Source organism: Candoia aspera, chromosome 9 (assembly GCF_035149785.1).
Source record: "Candoia aspera isolate rCanAsp1 chromosome 9, rCanAsp1.hap2, whole genome shotgun sequence".
In the NCBI taxonomy this organism is placed as follows: Eukaryota; Metazoa; Chordata; class Lepidosauria; order Squamata; family Boidae; genus Candoia; species Candoia aspera.
In genome coordinates this window covers 25,060,054-25,075,462 of record NC_086161.1, presented here as the reverse complement: position 1 = coordinate 25,075,462, position 15,409 = coordinate 25,060,054, and the positions used below count along the sequence as shown (strand labels likewise).

General features: G+C 46.0%; 1 protein-coding gene across 1 annotated transcript; it reads left to right on the top strand.

The window, feature by feature from the left end:
* The first annotated feature begins 1,538 nt into the window (after positions 1-1,538).
* Positions 1,539-11,364, top strand: TMEM127 (transmembrane protein 127). The gene is made up of 4 exons (XM_063311508.1): positions 1,539-1,560; positions 1,606-2,971; positions 8,293-8,457; positions 9,660-11,364. The coding sequence occupies exons 2-4, from the start codon at positions 2,728-2,730 to the stop codon at positions 9,965-9,967; spliced, it is 717 nt and encodes a 238-aa protein (XP_063167578.1). The 5' UTR covers positions 1,539-1,560; positions 1,606-2,727; the 3' UTR covers positions 9,968-11,364.
* Positions 11,365-15,409: the final 4,045 nt, after the last annotated feature.

The following is a 15,409-nucleotide window of genomic DNA, read 5'->3' as shown; positions in this document are numbered from 1 at the left end:
TAGTACTACTTGTTGTCACTTGGTAAAGTGGGGCCTAGTCATCAAATGATTGGATTTAATTGGTTTTAAATTTGCAAGAATACTGGGTTAAATGGAGTGAAAAAGTGTAGATCGTACAAAACTGGAAGAGATAGCAGATCCTTTGGGAGACAAACAAAATTCAAAATAGGTTAGAGAGAAGTGAACTGAGATTAACAGAAGAACTTTTAACAGACACAGATGCCAAACTGGGGAAAAGAACTAATCAAATGTGCAAATTTAGAATGAGGAATTCTGGGTTTGGTGGTAGTATGCGTGAAAAGGGTCTTGGAATTGCAGCTGAGTGTGAGTCAATCTGATGGGATCCTAAAAATCAATATGATTAGCTGCTAAAATGTAAATGGATTTTGTGCTGTGTCAATAATGTATACTTTCCAAATCACAGGAAAGGAATAGTTCTATTCTATTCTGTATTGGTCAGACTCTACGCTGAGAATTGTGTCCAATTCTGAGCATGTTTTAAGAAACATTCAGAAAAAAATTGGAATGAGTGTGGAGAATGGCAGTGAACTATCAAAGGACTGGAAACTAAGCCTTATGAGGAGGAACTCGGTATGTGTAGCCTTGAGAAAAATGCCTTAAGGCAGCTTAGCAATTTTCTCGACCTTGGCAATTTTAAGATGTCTGGACTTCAACTCCCAGAATTTCCCAGCCACCCGTGCTTAGTTTCCAGTCCTTTGATTATCTACACTTTTTACTCTATTTAACCCAGTATTCTTGCAAATTTAAAACCAATTAAATGCTGGCTGGGGAATTATGGGAGTCGAAGTCCAGATGTCTGTCTGTCTGTCTGTCTGTCTGATTAATTAATTAAATTTATATCACCGCCCATCTCCCCCAATTGCCAAGGTTGAGAAACACTCCCTCAAGGGGAGATGTAATATGGGAAGAAGGAAGCCACAGTCTGTGCTCTGTCACTCCGTTGTGCAAGTATGGAATCAGGTCTTAAGTCACAGGAAGGCAGATTCTAGTTGAATGTTGGAAAAAACTTTCCAGCAATAAGAGCGGTTCAGTGGCGGAACCCATTGCCAAGGGAGATTGAAGCTGGGTATGCTCTGTGAGAGGCCAGGTATCCATTTATTGGCAACACTGCAGCTTGGACTCCTGCCCTGAGTCGAACTCAAGGGCCTAAATGGTTTCTTTTCATCGTTTTAATTACCGAGCTGTTTATAGAAATCAATAGTGGAAGAGGATACGGGGGCGGCTTTCCTCCTTTGAGCAAGTCTGCAAGTGTGGAACTTCGACTGAACTATTCCTTGCCTGAATTGCTTCCTAGTTAAAAATCTAAGCATTCTCCAGCCTCGAGCACACTCGGTAACAAGGCTGAAGAGTCTGGCAGTGGACTCTCGTGGAACCTTTTTCTTGGGAAGAACCGAGAGAGAGCTCACAGTATCCTGTGAAGTAGCTTGTTCCTGGCTTGAGCGCAAAAGATAAATAACAGCGGGGGTGGGGATGGGGGGGGAAGCATGCAGAGAAAGAAATCGTCAGGGCAAATGGTTAAAAAATGTTATTCTAGTTCAGGTTTGTTTATTCTTAAAATTTAATTACTTTTTAATTACTTTTTAGGTTTATGACTAAATTGCAGTTGCATATTCATTTTGTAAACGAGTGTTTCATTTTCTTTGGTTTTAAATAGGCTGTTTTTATAGATAATTCAGCTCTGGAATTAGATAACACACCTGGTAATGCTATTTAGGGTAATTCGGGGAAGGGCTGCCTCTTATCCTTTATATAAAATTCCATATTGCTTTTCTTCAGGAAAATTCTTCATGTCTTCTGACCTTCTGGCTCTTGTGGACCTGGGATGCACAAATGCTTTAGTTTGAAACAAAAAAGTGGTACTCAAAATCAACAAGGGTGACATTTAAGAAAATTAGCTCAATTAATTGAAATCTGCTCAGTGTTGAGAAACTCTCCAGTGGGCACAGATTGCTTTGCTTAAAAGGAAAGAGTGTGTGAATAAACTGTGGCCTTTAGAAAGGGAGCCCCCCCCCCCATGTTTATATTCCTCAGATGGTGGTTAGTATCTTCAATAGTTCTCTGAGTATTACATATTGTTGTTCGTGTGGAGGACATATGTGTGGTCTTTGTCAATTTGTTTTTATATAATGTTAGTGGCCTTGAAGCAAAAGGCAAAGGAATGTTTTATTAAAATATGAACTGCGCCAGGCCCCCATTGCTTGAAAGAAATTATCCTTGTGACTCTCTGACTTAATCTCTTACTTTGGTCTGAGAATTATTGGCTATTTTAGTGCTTTATATATTTTTGCTAACCCAGATTCCTTCACATGCCTTGAAGGCAATGGTCCAATATGTTGCTCTGTAGAATATTGCTGCCTTTCCGCTGCTTGACCCTGGCAATGTCTGTAACATTTACCAGCCCAGAGGCCACCAATTAAACTCTGGCAGCCTAGAAGGGAACTCTCATGCATCCACACCATGGCCAATTAGAGACAGCAATTTCTTGTCCCATCTTGTATCTGTATGTCATCAATTGTCTCTTTTAGGTTCCTCAACAGAGTCCAGAGACCACCCTGCCTCTGATGTTTTGTCCTGTCTACAGGCCTTCTGTTAATCTGCTGCCTCCTGGCTAGTATCCAGCAGCACTGGCAGAACCTTCTTCTGAAGATCTCAAGTGTCTACGCTGCTGCATTGGATTTATTTGGCCTCACATCTGAAAGGAGATCCATGTATACCCCAAGTGGTTCAGTGTTGCCTAGTGGCCGAAGGCGAAGAGGCCAAGATGGGAGTGCCTTGCCAAAGCAGCCTGAAAGGAGCTTGGCCTCTGCATTGCCCGGGGCCCTCTCAATAACTGCCCTGTGTACTGCCCTGGCAGAGCCCGCCTGGCTACGGATTCATGGGGGCACTTGTTCTCGCCAGGAGCTGGGTGTTGCTGATGTGCTTGGATACATTGACCCAGATCTACTTAAAGGTGAGAAGAAAATGTGGACTGGGTTAGGGTTAGGGTGCTGTTAAAGATAATTGAAGTTTGGCCTGCATGTCTTATCCTCTGCTGTTTATTTGGCCAAAGTCATGGTCACCTAGGTCAGTGTTTCTCAGCCTCAGCAACTTTAAGATGTGTGGACTTAGGCATCCTGGCTGGGGAATTCTGGGGATTGAAGTCCATGCATCTTAAAGTTGCTGAGGCTGAGAAACACTGATCTAAGTGATAGATGTGCTGTAGTTTTAAAGTAACTGCTCACAAAGGGGAAATCCATTTCTAGTGGAGATCTGCTGGTAGAAAGGACATTTCTCCTTCATTGGAAACAGTATATCAAAGTAATGCTCCCTCTTGCTAAATCTGTACTTTGTCTCGAGGTTCAGCAAGTAGAGTTCTGAGGTTCTGAGCTATGAACCCAGAGGTAATAAATGTGGTAACAGAACATGTGATATGCAGTGTTGTGGTCCCCACCTTCTTGACTCTGTGCAATTTCATATGCAGGCTTGCTTAAAGATTCAGCCTCTGGTAGAGCCTACTCTTAAGTAAGTAGGCTTGTGGCCAGGCTGGGTTATCTGGAGAAGGTTAGGCATCTGGTTAGTGCTGATTGACTGAGTCCTGGAACATGTATCTCATCCTGTTTTCATAAGGCTATATTGAGTACAAACAAATCATAACTTGCTGGTTTGCTATTATTGCGTAGGGAACAAAGTCCCTAATTGCTGTTCAATTCTAAGAACTTAGCACTTCAGCTCTTCTTCCTCTCACCATCTCTTCCACATATTTTTTTTTCTCATTCAACTTGATGCTGGTATCCTGTAAAGAGCAACTTACTTGTTAAATATGGTGCAAAATATAATTGAGCGTGGGGGTGGACATCACCCATAAACAAATAGTCAAGATAAAAGTTCAGCCGTGCACTTGGTTAATTTTTAGCCGTAGAGCTGCCTGATTATCAGTAGTTCTCTAGCAGGCTCCCTCACTTAAAACAGTGCCCTTGAAGTTCCTTGAAAGGCCCTTTCAGATACTTTTGGTCCTCCTGTTCTGACATGAACAAATCATTCATTTTTTTGGTTCCCTGTGCCTGGAAATCTCAGAAGCTTGCAATAAAGGTCACCTTTTCCCTCTGAAAAAAGTGGTTCCCATGATCCCTGTAGTTTAACCCCACAGCTCCCTAGATGTAGAGAGGAGGAAGGAAGTTGACCTTGATAGAACTATTCAAGAACTCCTACCTAGGCAAAAGAGGCTGAAACATTTTTTAAGTGAGATAACAAGAAAACGTTTGAAAGCAGGTCTTACGTTTTGTTGATTTTATTTTAATCTCTTTGATTGTTGTGAGCCATTGAGAGTCAGGCGGCATACAAGTTTAATACATTGTTTTTTTTTTAATCTGTTTAATCGTGTCCAGTTCTCGGAGACTGCCTGGACAAGTTCCCTGCAGTTTTCTTGACAAGGTTTTCAGAAGTGGTTTGCCATTGTCTCCTTCCTAGGGCTGGTAGAGAGTGTCTGGCCCAAGGTCACCCAGCTGACTTTGTGCCTAAGGGGGGACTAGAACTCACGGTCTCCCGGTTTCTAGCCCGGTGCCTTAACCACTAGACCAAACTGGCTCTCTAAATTGTTGTTAGGATGATGACGATGATGATGATTAGCCACACTAACTCACTGGAGTATAAGAAGGGAGAGAAGGTGCATCACAATCAGACTTGCAGGATTCTGTTCTTATATGTAGCCCATCTCAAAGTAGTTGTAGCCTTCCTGTGGAGCCTATTTCTTGGTCTGGTCTAACGAGGGGGACTAACACTATCCCTGACCAAAGTGAAGATTAAGGAAATCAACCAGATTTTCACATTCTCATTCCTTGTTTTGTTTAACTTTCCTCCACCCTCACTTGTTTTTCTGCAATCACCATTTTAAAAGTGGATTAATTGGGTCATGAACCTAGGTTGGATTGGTTTGCTGTCCCACCAAACACTCGTATTCACAGGCAGTTCAGTTAATTGGACCGGTTTCTTCATACTGAAACAAGGTTGAATCATTGCCAGCTAAGTCTTGTCCTACACATCAAGCTCGGATATCCTTTTGATATTAGTTTATGACTGTGCACTTGCTCCGTGTGAAACATCCTAAGACTGAGCACAGTCTTTTGGGTCTCTTCGTTGCTTGTAGCCCTGGTGAGCTGACATAAACAAAAGGATTTCAAATTTCTTCAATTGGGAGGAGCTGCATGTAACAGATTGGGAACCGTGTCAAGCCATTCTTGGCATGTGCTTGAAAAACCCCAGTATCCCTGCTCTTGTTCTCCAGAAGTTGGTTTTGGAAGATGAAAAATTGTGAGGATGAAAAATATAAATCATATTTAAGTAGGAACACTTTTTGACATTCATGAGCTCTAAATCCACTGAGTTGCTTACTGAAGAAGTAAATCTCACTAATTCACAGCCTGCACATTTGACAAGATGGGACCCAGTGGAATTGACCAATTGGCCTTCCACAGAAATGACTGAACTGTGAACAGTGGCATTAGTCCACCTGCCCCATCGATATCTGTACCAGCAGTTGTGGATCTGAAGGAGAGGAAGTTTCACAGTTCTCTGTTGACAAATTTGCTTTCTGGTCATTTAGAAACAATTTTTGCTCCATAAGAAAGTGGCTATTTACGTGCTTGATAGAAGTACTTGGATATTTTTTTTCCTAAATTTGACAGTCTCTGATGTTCTGAAAGCAATCTAGGCACACAGGGTGAACATTAGGAACATATGCATAGGCCAGGTTTGAGGAATTCATGTTTGAATCCAAGAAACTTGATTTTGCAAAACAACACCTCATCTCAAAGAGTTGCATTTCCAACGCAGCATGCCAGATTATTTCTGAAAAAGGATTTCAGCAGCTTTGAAATTGGGGAGAAGATGCCAAACTAAGCATCTAAAAAGTCAAGAATTAAGCAGCTAACAAAATAAGTTTGTGGAACTTAAATCATGCTTGGAGACTATAGCAAGTGCTAGACATAATATTGATGTGTTATAATAGTATTTACTCCAATGTTTTCTGGATGATGCTTATCTGAAGGCTCAAAGCAACACCCGTTTGTTAAAAAAGGAATGTAGTCTTTGGGGGCTGTGGACCACTTCCAGGGTTGGAGTGTTGTGATTGGTACACTCAGCCATCAGGTTATGGCTGCAGTCTGTCATTTCTGAGATAATTGTTATACATACCAGCAACTGTTAGTGATGTACCAGCATCAGGAGGTATGATAGACGTGCGTATGAATCAATGACTTTCCTCCCCAAAAGCATTGTGCTGCCTCCTCAGCCCTTCCTTTCGTTCTCTCTCGCCTTCGGCATCGTCCCAAGCTTACTGGACCATGGCTTTTTCTCGCCTCTTTTTCAAATAGCTTCAGTGAGTACCTGGGAAACAGCTGAGTCCCATCCTCTTCCTTTCTCTTTCTGAAGAACGTTCAGGGCCCACCTGGGAATCAGAGGGGGAGGCCAGACAATAGGAGGCCAGAGCTGTGCTGCTTTTTCCCTGTCCCGGATAATTAAAGAAAATAAAATTTGAAGTGAACATCAGCAGAGAGGGCCTCAGATGTCAAAGGAAGTTTCTGGGGCGGCTTGGACATCCAGAAGCAGCGTGTTGCCAGTCTCAGTCCTATAGTCTGAAAGTGAAAATCTTAAGTGATTTTGTTTCACTTAAGAAGCCCCCACCCCCGAATTTACAGGAAGTTCCATTTTGGATTCTCAGTGATGGGCCTATCATACATGATTCTTACCTGTTTCCCAATGGTGAAGAACTACTTTATCCTGCTTAAATTTTTTATGGTTCTTTTTATGGTTCAGCTTTTTTATGGTTCAGCTTGTTGCCGTGGCAAGGGCCACAAGATAAGACAGCAGAACCCATTTAAGTAGGTGAAAAGGTCCTTGAGGAAACTGTTAAAGCGAAACAACGCTTGATCTGCGCAGTGGTTGAAATATGAGTCAAACAGCACTGTCAAAACAAGACAAAGGCTTGAAGGAAATTCTGCACCGCAGAGGAAGCTGGAAAGAACTCGGGCTGAGTCAAGCATCCTGCTGAAAGGCATTAAAAACAGGCTGTGGTCATAATAAGATTGCAATTGAGCAGCTCTTCAGGAGCAAAAACTCATTATCGATGACCAATGAAATAATCCTAGGGCACCTGCCCTGCTTTTTGTTATTACTGTAAACAGCTGGAAATATGACACAAGTATGGATTTGATTATTGGACACCCCAAAATATAATTTATTTAAAAGAAAAAGTAGCTGCCTACAGTCACTTGGCAGAATATGTTATTTCACAGTGAGTTTTGGACACATGGGAGTATTCATTCCTGGGATTCCACTGTTAAAGGACTGAACTGCTGCACAGCTCACTCTTGATCAGCCAGTACTGCCATTGTGTGTACATTATGATTGTTGTAATAGCTGGTTTTAATTGCGCTTTTAATTCTGTTAGCCACCTAGTATTACTGTGTGCAAGATAGGCAGCCATATAAATTGACAGAAATAAATCAAGATTCCTATAAACTACTTGTAATACTTCTGGGTACAAAGAAATATACAATATTTATCCCCATAAAAACTAGGAGGCAGTTTCCATTTCACTGAAAACAAGTCCAGGTAGAAAACTCTCTGAGTGAGCATTTTGTCAAATAAAGACTGAGCTGCAGTTCAAAGAAGGGCGTGTGATTTGATGCTATATTCTTGGAGGGTCGGGGGGAAAATCCTATTATGTATGCATATGGAAGAGACATTTGTCTTAGCTCAATGGGTGCGTCTTAAAGGTAAAATCTATACTGTTTCACGATGCTGCATTTATGATGACGCTTACAAGCACTGTGTGTCCAGCACAGAACAAACACTTTGCTGCCTGAAAGTGTGTTTAAGCAGCACTAGCACTGCGAGAGTTTTATTTTTGTCCTTAGGGTAGCCTTCACAATAATTCATCTTGATCCATTAAACATAATTTTCTATAAATCATCTAGTTTGAGACGTTTTCCTTCCACCCAGCCAAGCATCCTGTAACTTTGGCCCTTTGATATGTGAATTCCCAGAATCCTCAGCAAGAGCTTCACTAGTTGGGGAACTCTGGGAGATGAAGTCCACGTATCTGGAGAATACCCCAGTAGGGGAAGGCTAGGGTATCCTTCATTGAAATCAGGATATTCAGTAAACGATATTGCAATGTACCGTAGACGTTTTGGGTTATAAATGGAAAAACTGAATTTGTGAAATGATGAATTTCTGGTCAAAAGTAATGCCGCTAATGGAAACTACTTTTTGATTCTGTCTTCATCCTTCCAGACTACTGCATGAACCCCCAGACCGTGTTGCTACTTCGCGTTATTGCTGCCTTCTGCTTCTTGGGAATCACCTGCAGCCTTTCAGCCTTCCTCCTGGACGTCTTTGGGCCCAAGCACCCTGCACTGAAGATTACTCGGCGTTATGCATTTGCTCACATCCTCACAGGTAGGTGGAGAGCGTTGGCCTTCTGTTATGCTTTCTGTTTCTTTTCCAGGCTCTGCTCACGCGAGGCTTCCACAACCGTCAGCCCTCTTACTGGCCCATCAGATACACTCACCTTTTTCCATACATGCTTTGTCTTGAGCCTTGACCAAACAAGCTTTATTTGCATGTTCCTATCATTTTAATTTTTCCCTCACGAAGTTTTAGAGCTTATGTGCCATATTGCTCTATAAAGTCCCATCTGCACTGAAGGCACAATTAAATTACCCACAGTTTGTTGGACCAACAAGGTTGCTCGCTTCCTTCAAAGCTACGCTTCAGCCTTTGGCCCTTGGTGTGGCTATATGCCACAGAATAATCTCAAAATGAGGTTATGAGGGCATAGCAAAAAAAATTGGCAAGGCATTAGACCCCCCTTTTGCAGTATATCCCATGTTTCCATTGAAAAATAGTCGTAAGGCGTCTAACAACAACACACCAATGAAATCATTAAATTGTACTGTAATTTTAGTGTTAGTAAAATTACACTATGGCAGTTATCAAAATAACATCTACTTCTACAACAGAACAGTTTAAATGCTACAAATCTGGCTGAACTGGAACCCCAGACTTCAGATAGGCACACTCCAAATTGAAAACTTGGTCAGGAAATAGAATTGCACCCCCCCGTCTTCCCAAATGCCCCTTGGAGATAAGTAGAGGCAGTCAGGAAAGCGCTTTGTCCAGTCAGTTCTCCATAACCCAAACCAGCTCAACAAGTTCATTCAGTTCCAAATCCCGAACGATCCTTTCTCTCCCCACCCCACCCATTTTCTCTTGGTATGTTTGTTCTCTTAACTACCACCATCACCACCCCGCCATCTTTCTGCTTTCCACTTTGGCCTGCGATCTGTAACTTTCACCTGAAAGACCATAATGCAGTGATTCTCAACCTTTGCCCACTTTCAGACGTGTGGACTTCAACTCCCAGAATTCCCAGCCAGCACTGAATTCTGGGAGTTGAAGTCCACACGTCTGAAAGTGGCCAGTGTTGAGAAACACTGCCATAACGGTTCAGGAAAGCAAGAAGATGTTCGTTCAGCAGATGACGGATGATGATGCCCGCCAGCGTCCTGCATGTGGTATCTGGGGGTCAGCCCGAGAAAGAGCCACGGCCTGGGCCCTCATTCCGGGTGTTTCCTCCTGTCTTTTCCTTCTGCCCGCAGTGCTGCAATGTGCCACGGTGATTGGGTTTTGCTACTGGGCCTCAGAGCTGATCCTCGCGCAGCAGCAGCAGCACAAGAAATACCACGGCTCGCAAGTGTACGTGACATTTGCCGTAAGCTTCTACCTGGTGGCTGGCGCCGGCGGGGCGTCAATCCTGGCCACAGCTGCCAACCTGCTGCGCCACTACCCCACCGAAGAGGAGGAGCAGGCCCTGGAGCTCCTCTCCGAGATGGAGGAGAATGAACCTTACCCCGCAGAGTATGAAGGGATCAACCAGTTCCAGCCCCCACCAGCTTACACACCGTAACACTCCCCCCGGATGATGGCTGGGGCAGGGAGCGTTTCTTCCAGCCCCCCCCCCCCTCCTCAGAGTCAACCTGCACACGACTGCTTGGGAATACGTTCCCTTCTCTTCCTAGAACCTTGCGTGGGTGCTTCTCCCCTCCCCCCGCATCCCCCCACCCCCAGTGATTTGGTCACTTTTACCATTTCCTGGCTAGGGAGAGGACCGGTGCCCAAGCAGAGGACTTTCTCGTGCAATGACCTCCAAAGCAGCCGTATTCTGAAGCAGCTGGGGGGACCGTTGGGGGTGGGTTCTGAACTTCCTGCATTCAGGGGCCACAAGAACAACCCGGCGTTTTCCAGCTGCAGCGTCTGGCAAGGATCTGCAGAGCTTGGGGGCTCCAGAGAGAGGTCAGATGAGAGGAAAACTGTGGCAGCTTCAGGGGGAGGAGGTGAAAAAGACGGCCGCTTGATTGAGTGGGGAAAGGGTGGGGGGAGGGTCCCACCATTTTTGGCATTGCGCTAAGATGTTTCACTCCGGCAGGGGCAGCGGGGAATTCAGCAGCCCCGCACTGCCACCCACAGAGCTTCTTTCTCTCCTTGGGGGGAAGAGGGGAAGGTGACTCTCTGATGTTCACACCCAGGGCTAACGTGCTCGGCCTTCGGCCCCCTGAAGGAAGGGATTCCTTCTCTATGCACTGGTCTGTGGAGAGAGGGGACGCGTCTGGGCTGAACCTTGTGCTTCCTGAAAAGCATGGTTAAGTTTGCTTCCAGCATCCCACATTCTGCCTCCTGCGACTTTGCAGAAGCATTTTGCACTTTCTTTGCTGTTCTTGCAGTCTGCTCTTTCCCCTAAGCAACTGGGCGGATAGAGGGGGAAGGGGCAACAAAACTTGGCCTGCTCCAGGATATTGCCACTACTGAATAGATTGGACTCCTTGGTCTAGGGCAGTGTTTCTCAACCGTGGCGGCTTGAAGATGTATGGACATGCTGGTTGGGGAATTCTGGGAGTTGTAGTCCACACATCTTCAAGCCGCCAAGGTTGAGAAACACTGGTCTGTGGCAAGGGATCCTGGGCTGTCCTTCCAGTTGGCATTCCTGCTGCACAGTTGCCAGGCCTTGAGCCCACATCAGAACCCCGTCCTTTCCCCCCAGGATGCAGACACTGATTCCAGGCTTGACTTCCACTGCTACCTTTTCCGTTTGCCTTTTCTGAACCGACTCCGCCCTTGTATCCGACACCCTCTCTATAGCCTCTGAGCTGCTGCTTCTGACAAGCCAGTGTGTCACAGGCAGAAGCCTCCTCTTAGCTGCAGGTCGTAACTGAAAGAGCGTTTCAGAGTTTGCTTTCTGTACAAAGAGAATCCGGTTAACCTTTTTCTTTTCCTCTGCACTGAGGTAAGCCTGCTTTGAATAAGCCAGCAATGTTTTGCATTCACTAAGACACGCTTTTACTGACTGGGAGGCAGCTGACCTGAAACAGAGTGAGTGAGGAAGAGGTCTGTCAAGGAATGTGTGTGCATTTTAAAAGAAGATGGAGATTGTAGAGCAAAGAAGTAAAACCAGTCTTACTGGATGGAAGTGTGTTCCTATTCAGCTAGATGAAAAGAGAACGCAGTGAACCCTGACTGAGATGTTGAAGGGTGTTCACCACGATACTGATGCCGAAGCCACCCGCTGAGGGTGCTTTTGTCCTTTCAACTCGGAGTGGACTTCAGTCCTTCTCTTACCTGTGCCAGTTCATGCAGAGACGTGGCAGGCTCTGTGGCTTGAGCGCTTTCATGCGCTACCAGTATGAATTGGTACAAGGCCAGAAATGGAGGAAAAATAATCCTCCTATGTTCTCTTAATTGCATGGAAGAGAACTTGGAACAGAACTTTTATTAGACTCCAAAGACGTCATCTTCTAAACAGTGAAGGAGAAGGGCAAAGCGGTGGAATGTAGAAGAAAACTGACAATTTTTTTTAAAAAGGCAGTTAAATTATGTCTCCCAATCTCACTTTTGTGCTTTCCACCTGCTCACAAAACAGTCTGTAGCAATGACAGCAGGGCCTTTCGCTCCCTTCAGGTTGCTTCTGGAGCATAATTGGCTGTAAATACTGTGCATACTTTTACTATTTCCACCTGATCTCTAGTCTTTGGATCCTGAAGGGTGTCATGGGAAAATATTGTGTGGGTTGCTCTCTTCTCTTCTGGTCCGAGGCAGGAAAGCGGTAAGGGCAGCACCTCCACGTGCCAAAGGGAGCTTGACTCATCTTCAGAATGACTGGTGACCCCACTTGCCTTGTTTCAAAAGCAGGACTTCCTGAAAACCTGTCTCCTCGTAATTTGCGTAGGGTCATTTTTAGACCTGGAGCATCGTTTGCCACCGTGGGTTAAATCCATCGGTAAAACCCTCAATTCCTTTTTCTACCAAAAATAAAACAAGGGTGTAAATAGCCTCTTACCAAATATTTGAATGACAGCTTGTAAAGGAATGATCACAGAATTGGAGAGCCCTGCGGGCCTTCCTCCATCAGGAAGCGCAAACTCCATTTGGCCGGTGTCTCTACATGTTGGCTGGCTGCCTGCAGAGGCTACTGTTCTGCATTTACGTGTTTCTGTTTTTTAATGATAGTTGCATTGCACTGCATTTACTCTTGTCAATCTGCCTTGAATCTCTCTTTATTCTTAAAAGCTAATGCACAATAAAGAATCAGAATAGCAGAAAAAGAACACCCTTTTCTATGAAGACTGGAGCTAAGTAACAAGATTCAGTCAAACGAAACCTTGTCTTCAACCTTCTTATACATTGCTTGCCCAAACAGAAGAATTTTACGTCCCTGCCTGAAGATGCTTCAGTTAAAAAAGAAAGTCCCTTCCAAAGTGAGGCAGGGAGGTGAGAACACCAGCATGCATGCTACCAAGGGCATCACTGTTACGTTACCGGGTAGAAATCATGCCTACTATTGCTTGAATGAACTGTGATCCTTGGCCAGCGTAGCTGCTTGTATGGGCAGAGCCAGCACTGCTTCCGTTGTTCTCCAGATGACCCCTTTCATTAGAAATCAGCTTGAGAATGTAATACATTTCAGGGTAGGGGAGGAGGCAGAGTATAGGCCGGAGAGAAGAGGATGACAACATCTCACATTTTAAAAATATCTGGCACTTCTTTCTTCCAGTTCCCCCTCTTTCCCTATTCTTCTTCTTACAGTCCTTTTAAAAATGGAATTGTACCCATGCAGAGCACTCCACGGTAGTGGTCCCAGCCTATTGTGCAACTCAAATTTGCATTCCATTTCTAAGGGTAGTAGCTACTTAAATGATAGATTTGGGTTTCCTAACCAGATGATCAATTCTGAATATAGGTAAATGTTCCGCCTCCACAAAGGTGCTGTTTTCAGGATCCTGTGGAAGGGAAATATTTCTGAAATAATGTTTTAATAAAAGCTACCACATATTTTAGATGTCTCTCCTCAACCTGTTTTGTTGATTGAAATCGTGTGTTATTCCTTGTAAAAGTGGTAAAAAAAAAAAAAAAGTAAAGCCTTCAAGTTGGGTTCAAGATTTTTTGGCGATAAGGTGGAAGTAGTTGCTTGCTTTCAAGTGCAAAACCAGTGGCAGAAATTAGTTGAAAATGTATTAGTAGCATGGAAAGTTCAGGGATAGATGTGCTGCAATTGTTTTTCAGTACTCTTCATGGCACATTGAAATAATACTCTAGACCAGTGTTTCTCAACCTTGGTAGCTTGAAGAGGCGGGGACTTCAACTCCCAGAATTCCCCAGCCAGCTTTGCTTTGCTGGCTGGGGAATTCTGGGAATTGAAGTCCGTGCTTCTTCAAGCTGCCAAGGTTGAGAAACACTAGTCTAGATAGCTTGAAAGGTGCAGTGGCTTCAGAGGAAAAGGATCATTTAAATGAAGGAATGGATTTTGGTTTTGGGATATTCCCAGGAACACCAGTCATGAGCAGACATGGATATTACTGCCCTTTTTCTAATGAGCCTAAAGAAAAAATGATCTGAAATCTCTAAGTGGGGCAATGCCTGTTCTAAGGACAGAAAGCGTCCTGTTGGGATGTTTGCCTGAGGGATGGTTCCTGTGCTTTCCCTCCACTAGGTGGCAGTTCTCAGCAGATCTCCAAAAGCTACACTGAATAGTCCTTGGAGCGGGGACTACCGAGAAATAGCATGGTCAGGAAGTGCGGGAATTCTGGGGGTTGAAGTCCGCGCCTTGAAGCAGCTGAGGTTGACCAAGGCTGCGTCAGGCTATAGCTCTGAGATTCCTCCAGGAGCACCCAGGGAGGGATCTTTCCCTTTTCAGAAGATCGGGCTGGAAGAACTGCCTGAGCAATCTGGGAGTCTTCCACGGCACTGGACTGCATCTCCCATCGTCCTAGCTGGCTGGAAGGCCCTGAGGCAAGGCTGCCCTAAGCCGCCTGATGCTGCCAGAGGCGTTCGATGCCGGCGCCGCCCGGGGCAGCCCCGGCGGGGTCCTCCTGTCTCCAAGGCGCCTTTGAGTGGGTCACAAGGCGGAGTTCGGGCTTGGTGGGCGGGCGAGCGAGCCGAGGACAGCGTGCTAGGCGCGAGGTCGGAGGAAGGGGAGACGGACGTCTCCTTCCTCCAATCGGAAGGCGGGATGCCTAGGCATTGGCCAATCGAGACGGGGCGCGGGGGCGGGCCTAGAGGGCGGAGCCAGCTTTCTGGGGGCTCCGCCGCCGCGACTGGAAAGCAAGGAGGAAGGGCGGGAGGCGCGCCGCACGGAGCCGAGCCGCCGCTCTTCGCCTCACAGGCCCCCGGGCTCGGGCCACGCCGCCGGCTGGAGGGCCGCGGGGAGAGGCTTGTCAGGTGAGCGCTGCGCGAGGCCGCCGCGGAGGGACCGGCCTCCCGCTCACCCCCCTCTCCCATGGCGGGGCCGCCGCGTGGAGCTGCTGACGAGCCTCTTCACGGCTCCCCACCCCCGCGGGATTTGGGACGGCAGTGCTCCCCTTCCCAGCAGCCTTCTGGGAATTGTAGTCCAGGGCCTCAGCCTACAGGGCCCAGAGGGTCCCGGGGGAGGGGGCCGCCCGGCGCCGCCGCGTGGAATGCTGGGAAGAGGCGCGAACGCCGGGGGCGTGGATTGACTTTCGGGCCCAACGAGGGCCGGGGTTAATCGAGGCTTGGAAAGGCGTCGCGGCTGCAGCCTCTGTGGGCTCATTGCTAAAGGACGGTCCGTGGGTCGGAGTGGGTGAGAGTTGCCGCCTGTTGAGTGCAGCGGGTGGGTTGCCCAGCGAAGCGGCGAGAAACGTGGGGTGTCTTTCTTGGGCATCTTCCTCGGAAGAAGGCGGCGGCGGGGTAATTTTGTTTTTAGTTACTGTTGCGGAACAGTAATCAACGAACGTTATCCCGACTGTATGGAAAATTCAGTGGAACAGGCTGTCAAGAAAGTCGCACGCGGAGGAATCTGTGCTGGGCGGCATACAAGTTTAATTTATTACTATTATTGTCA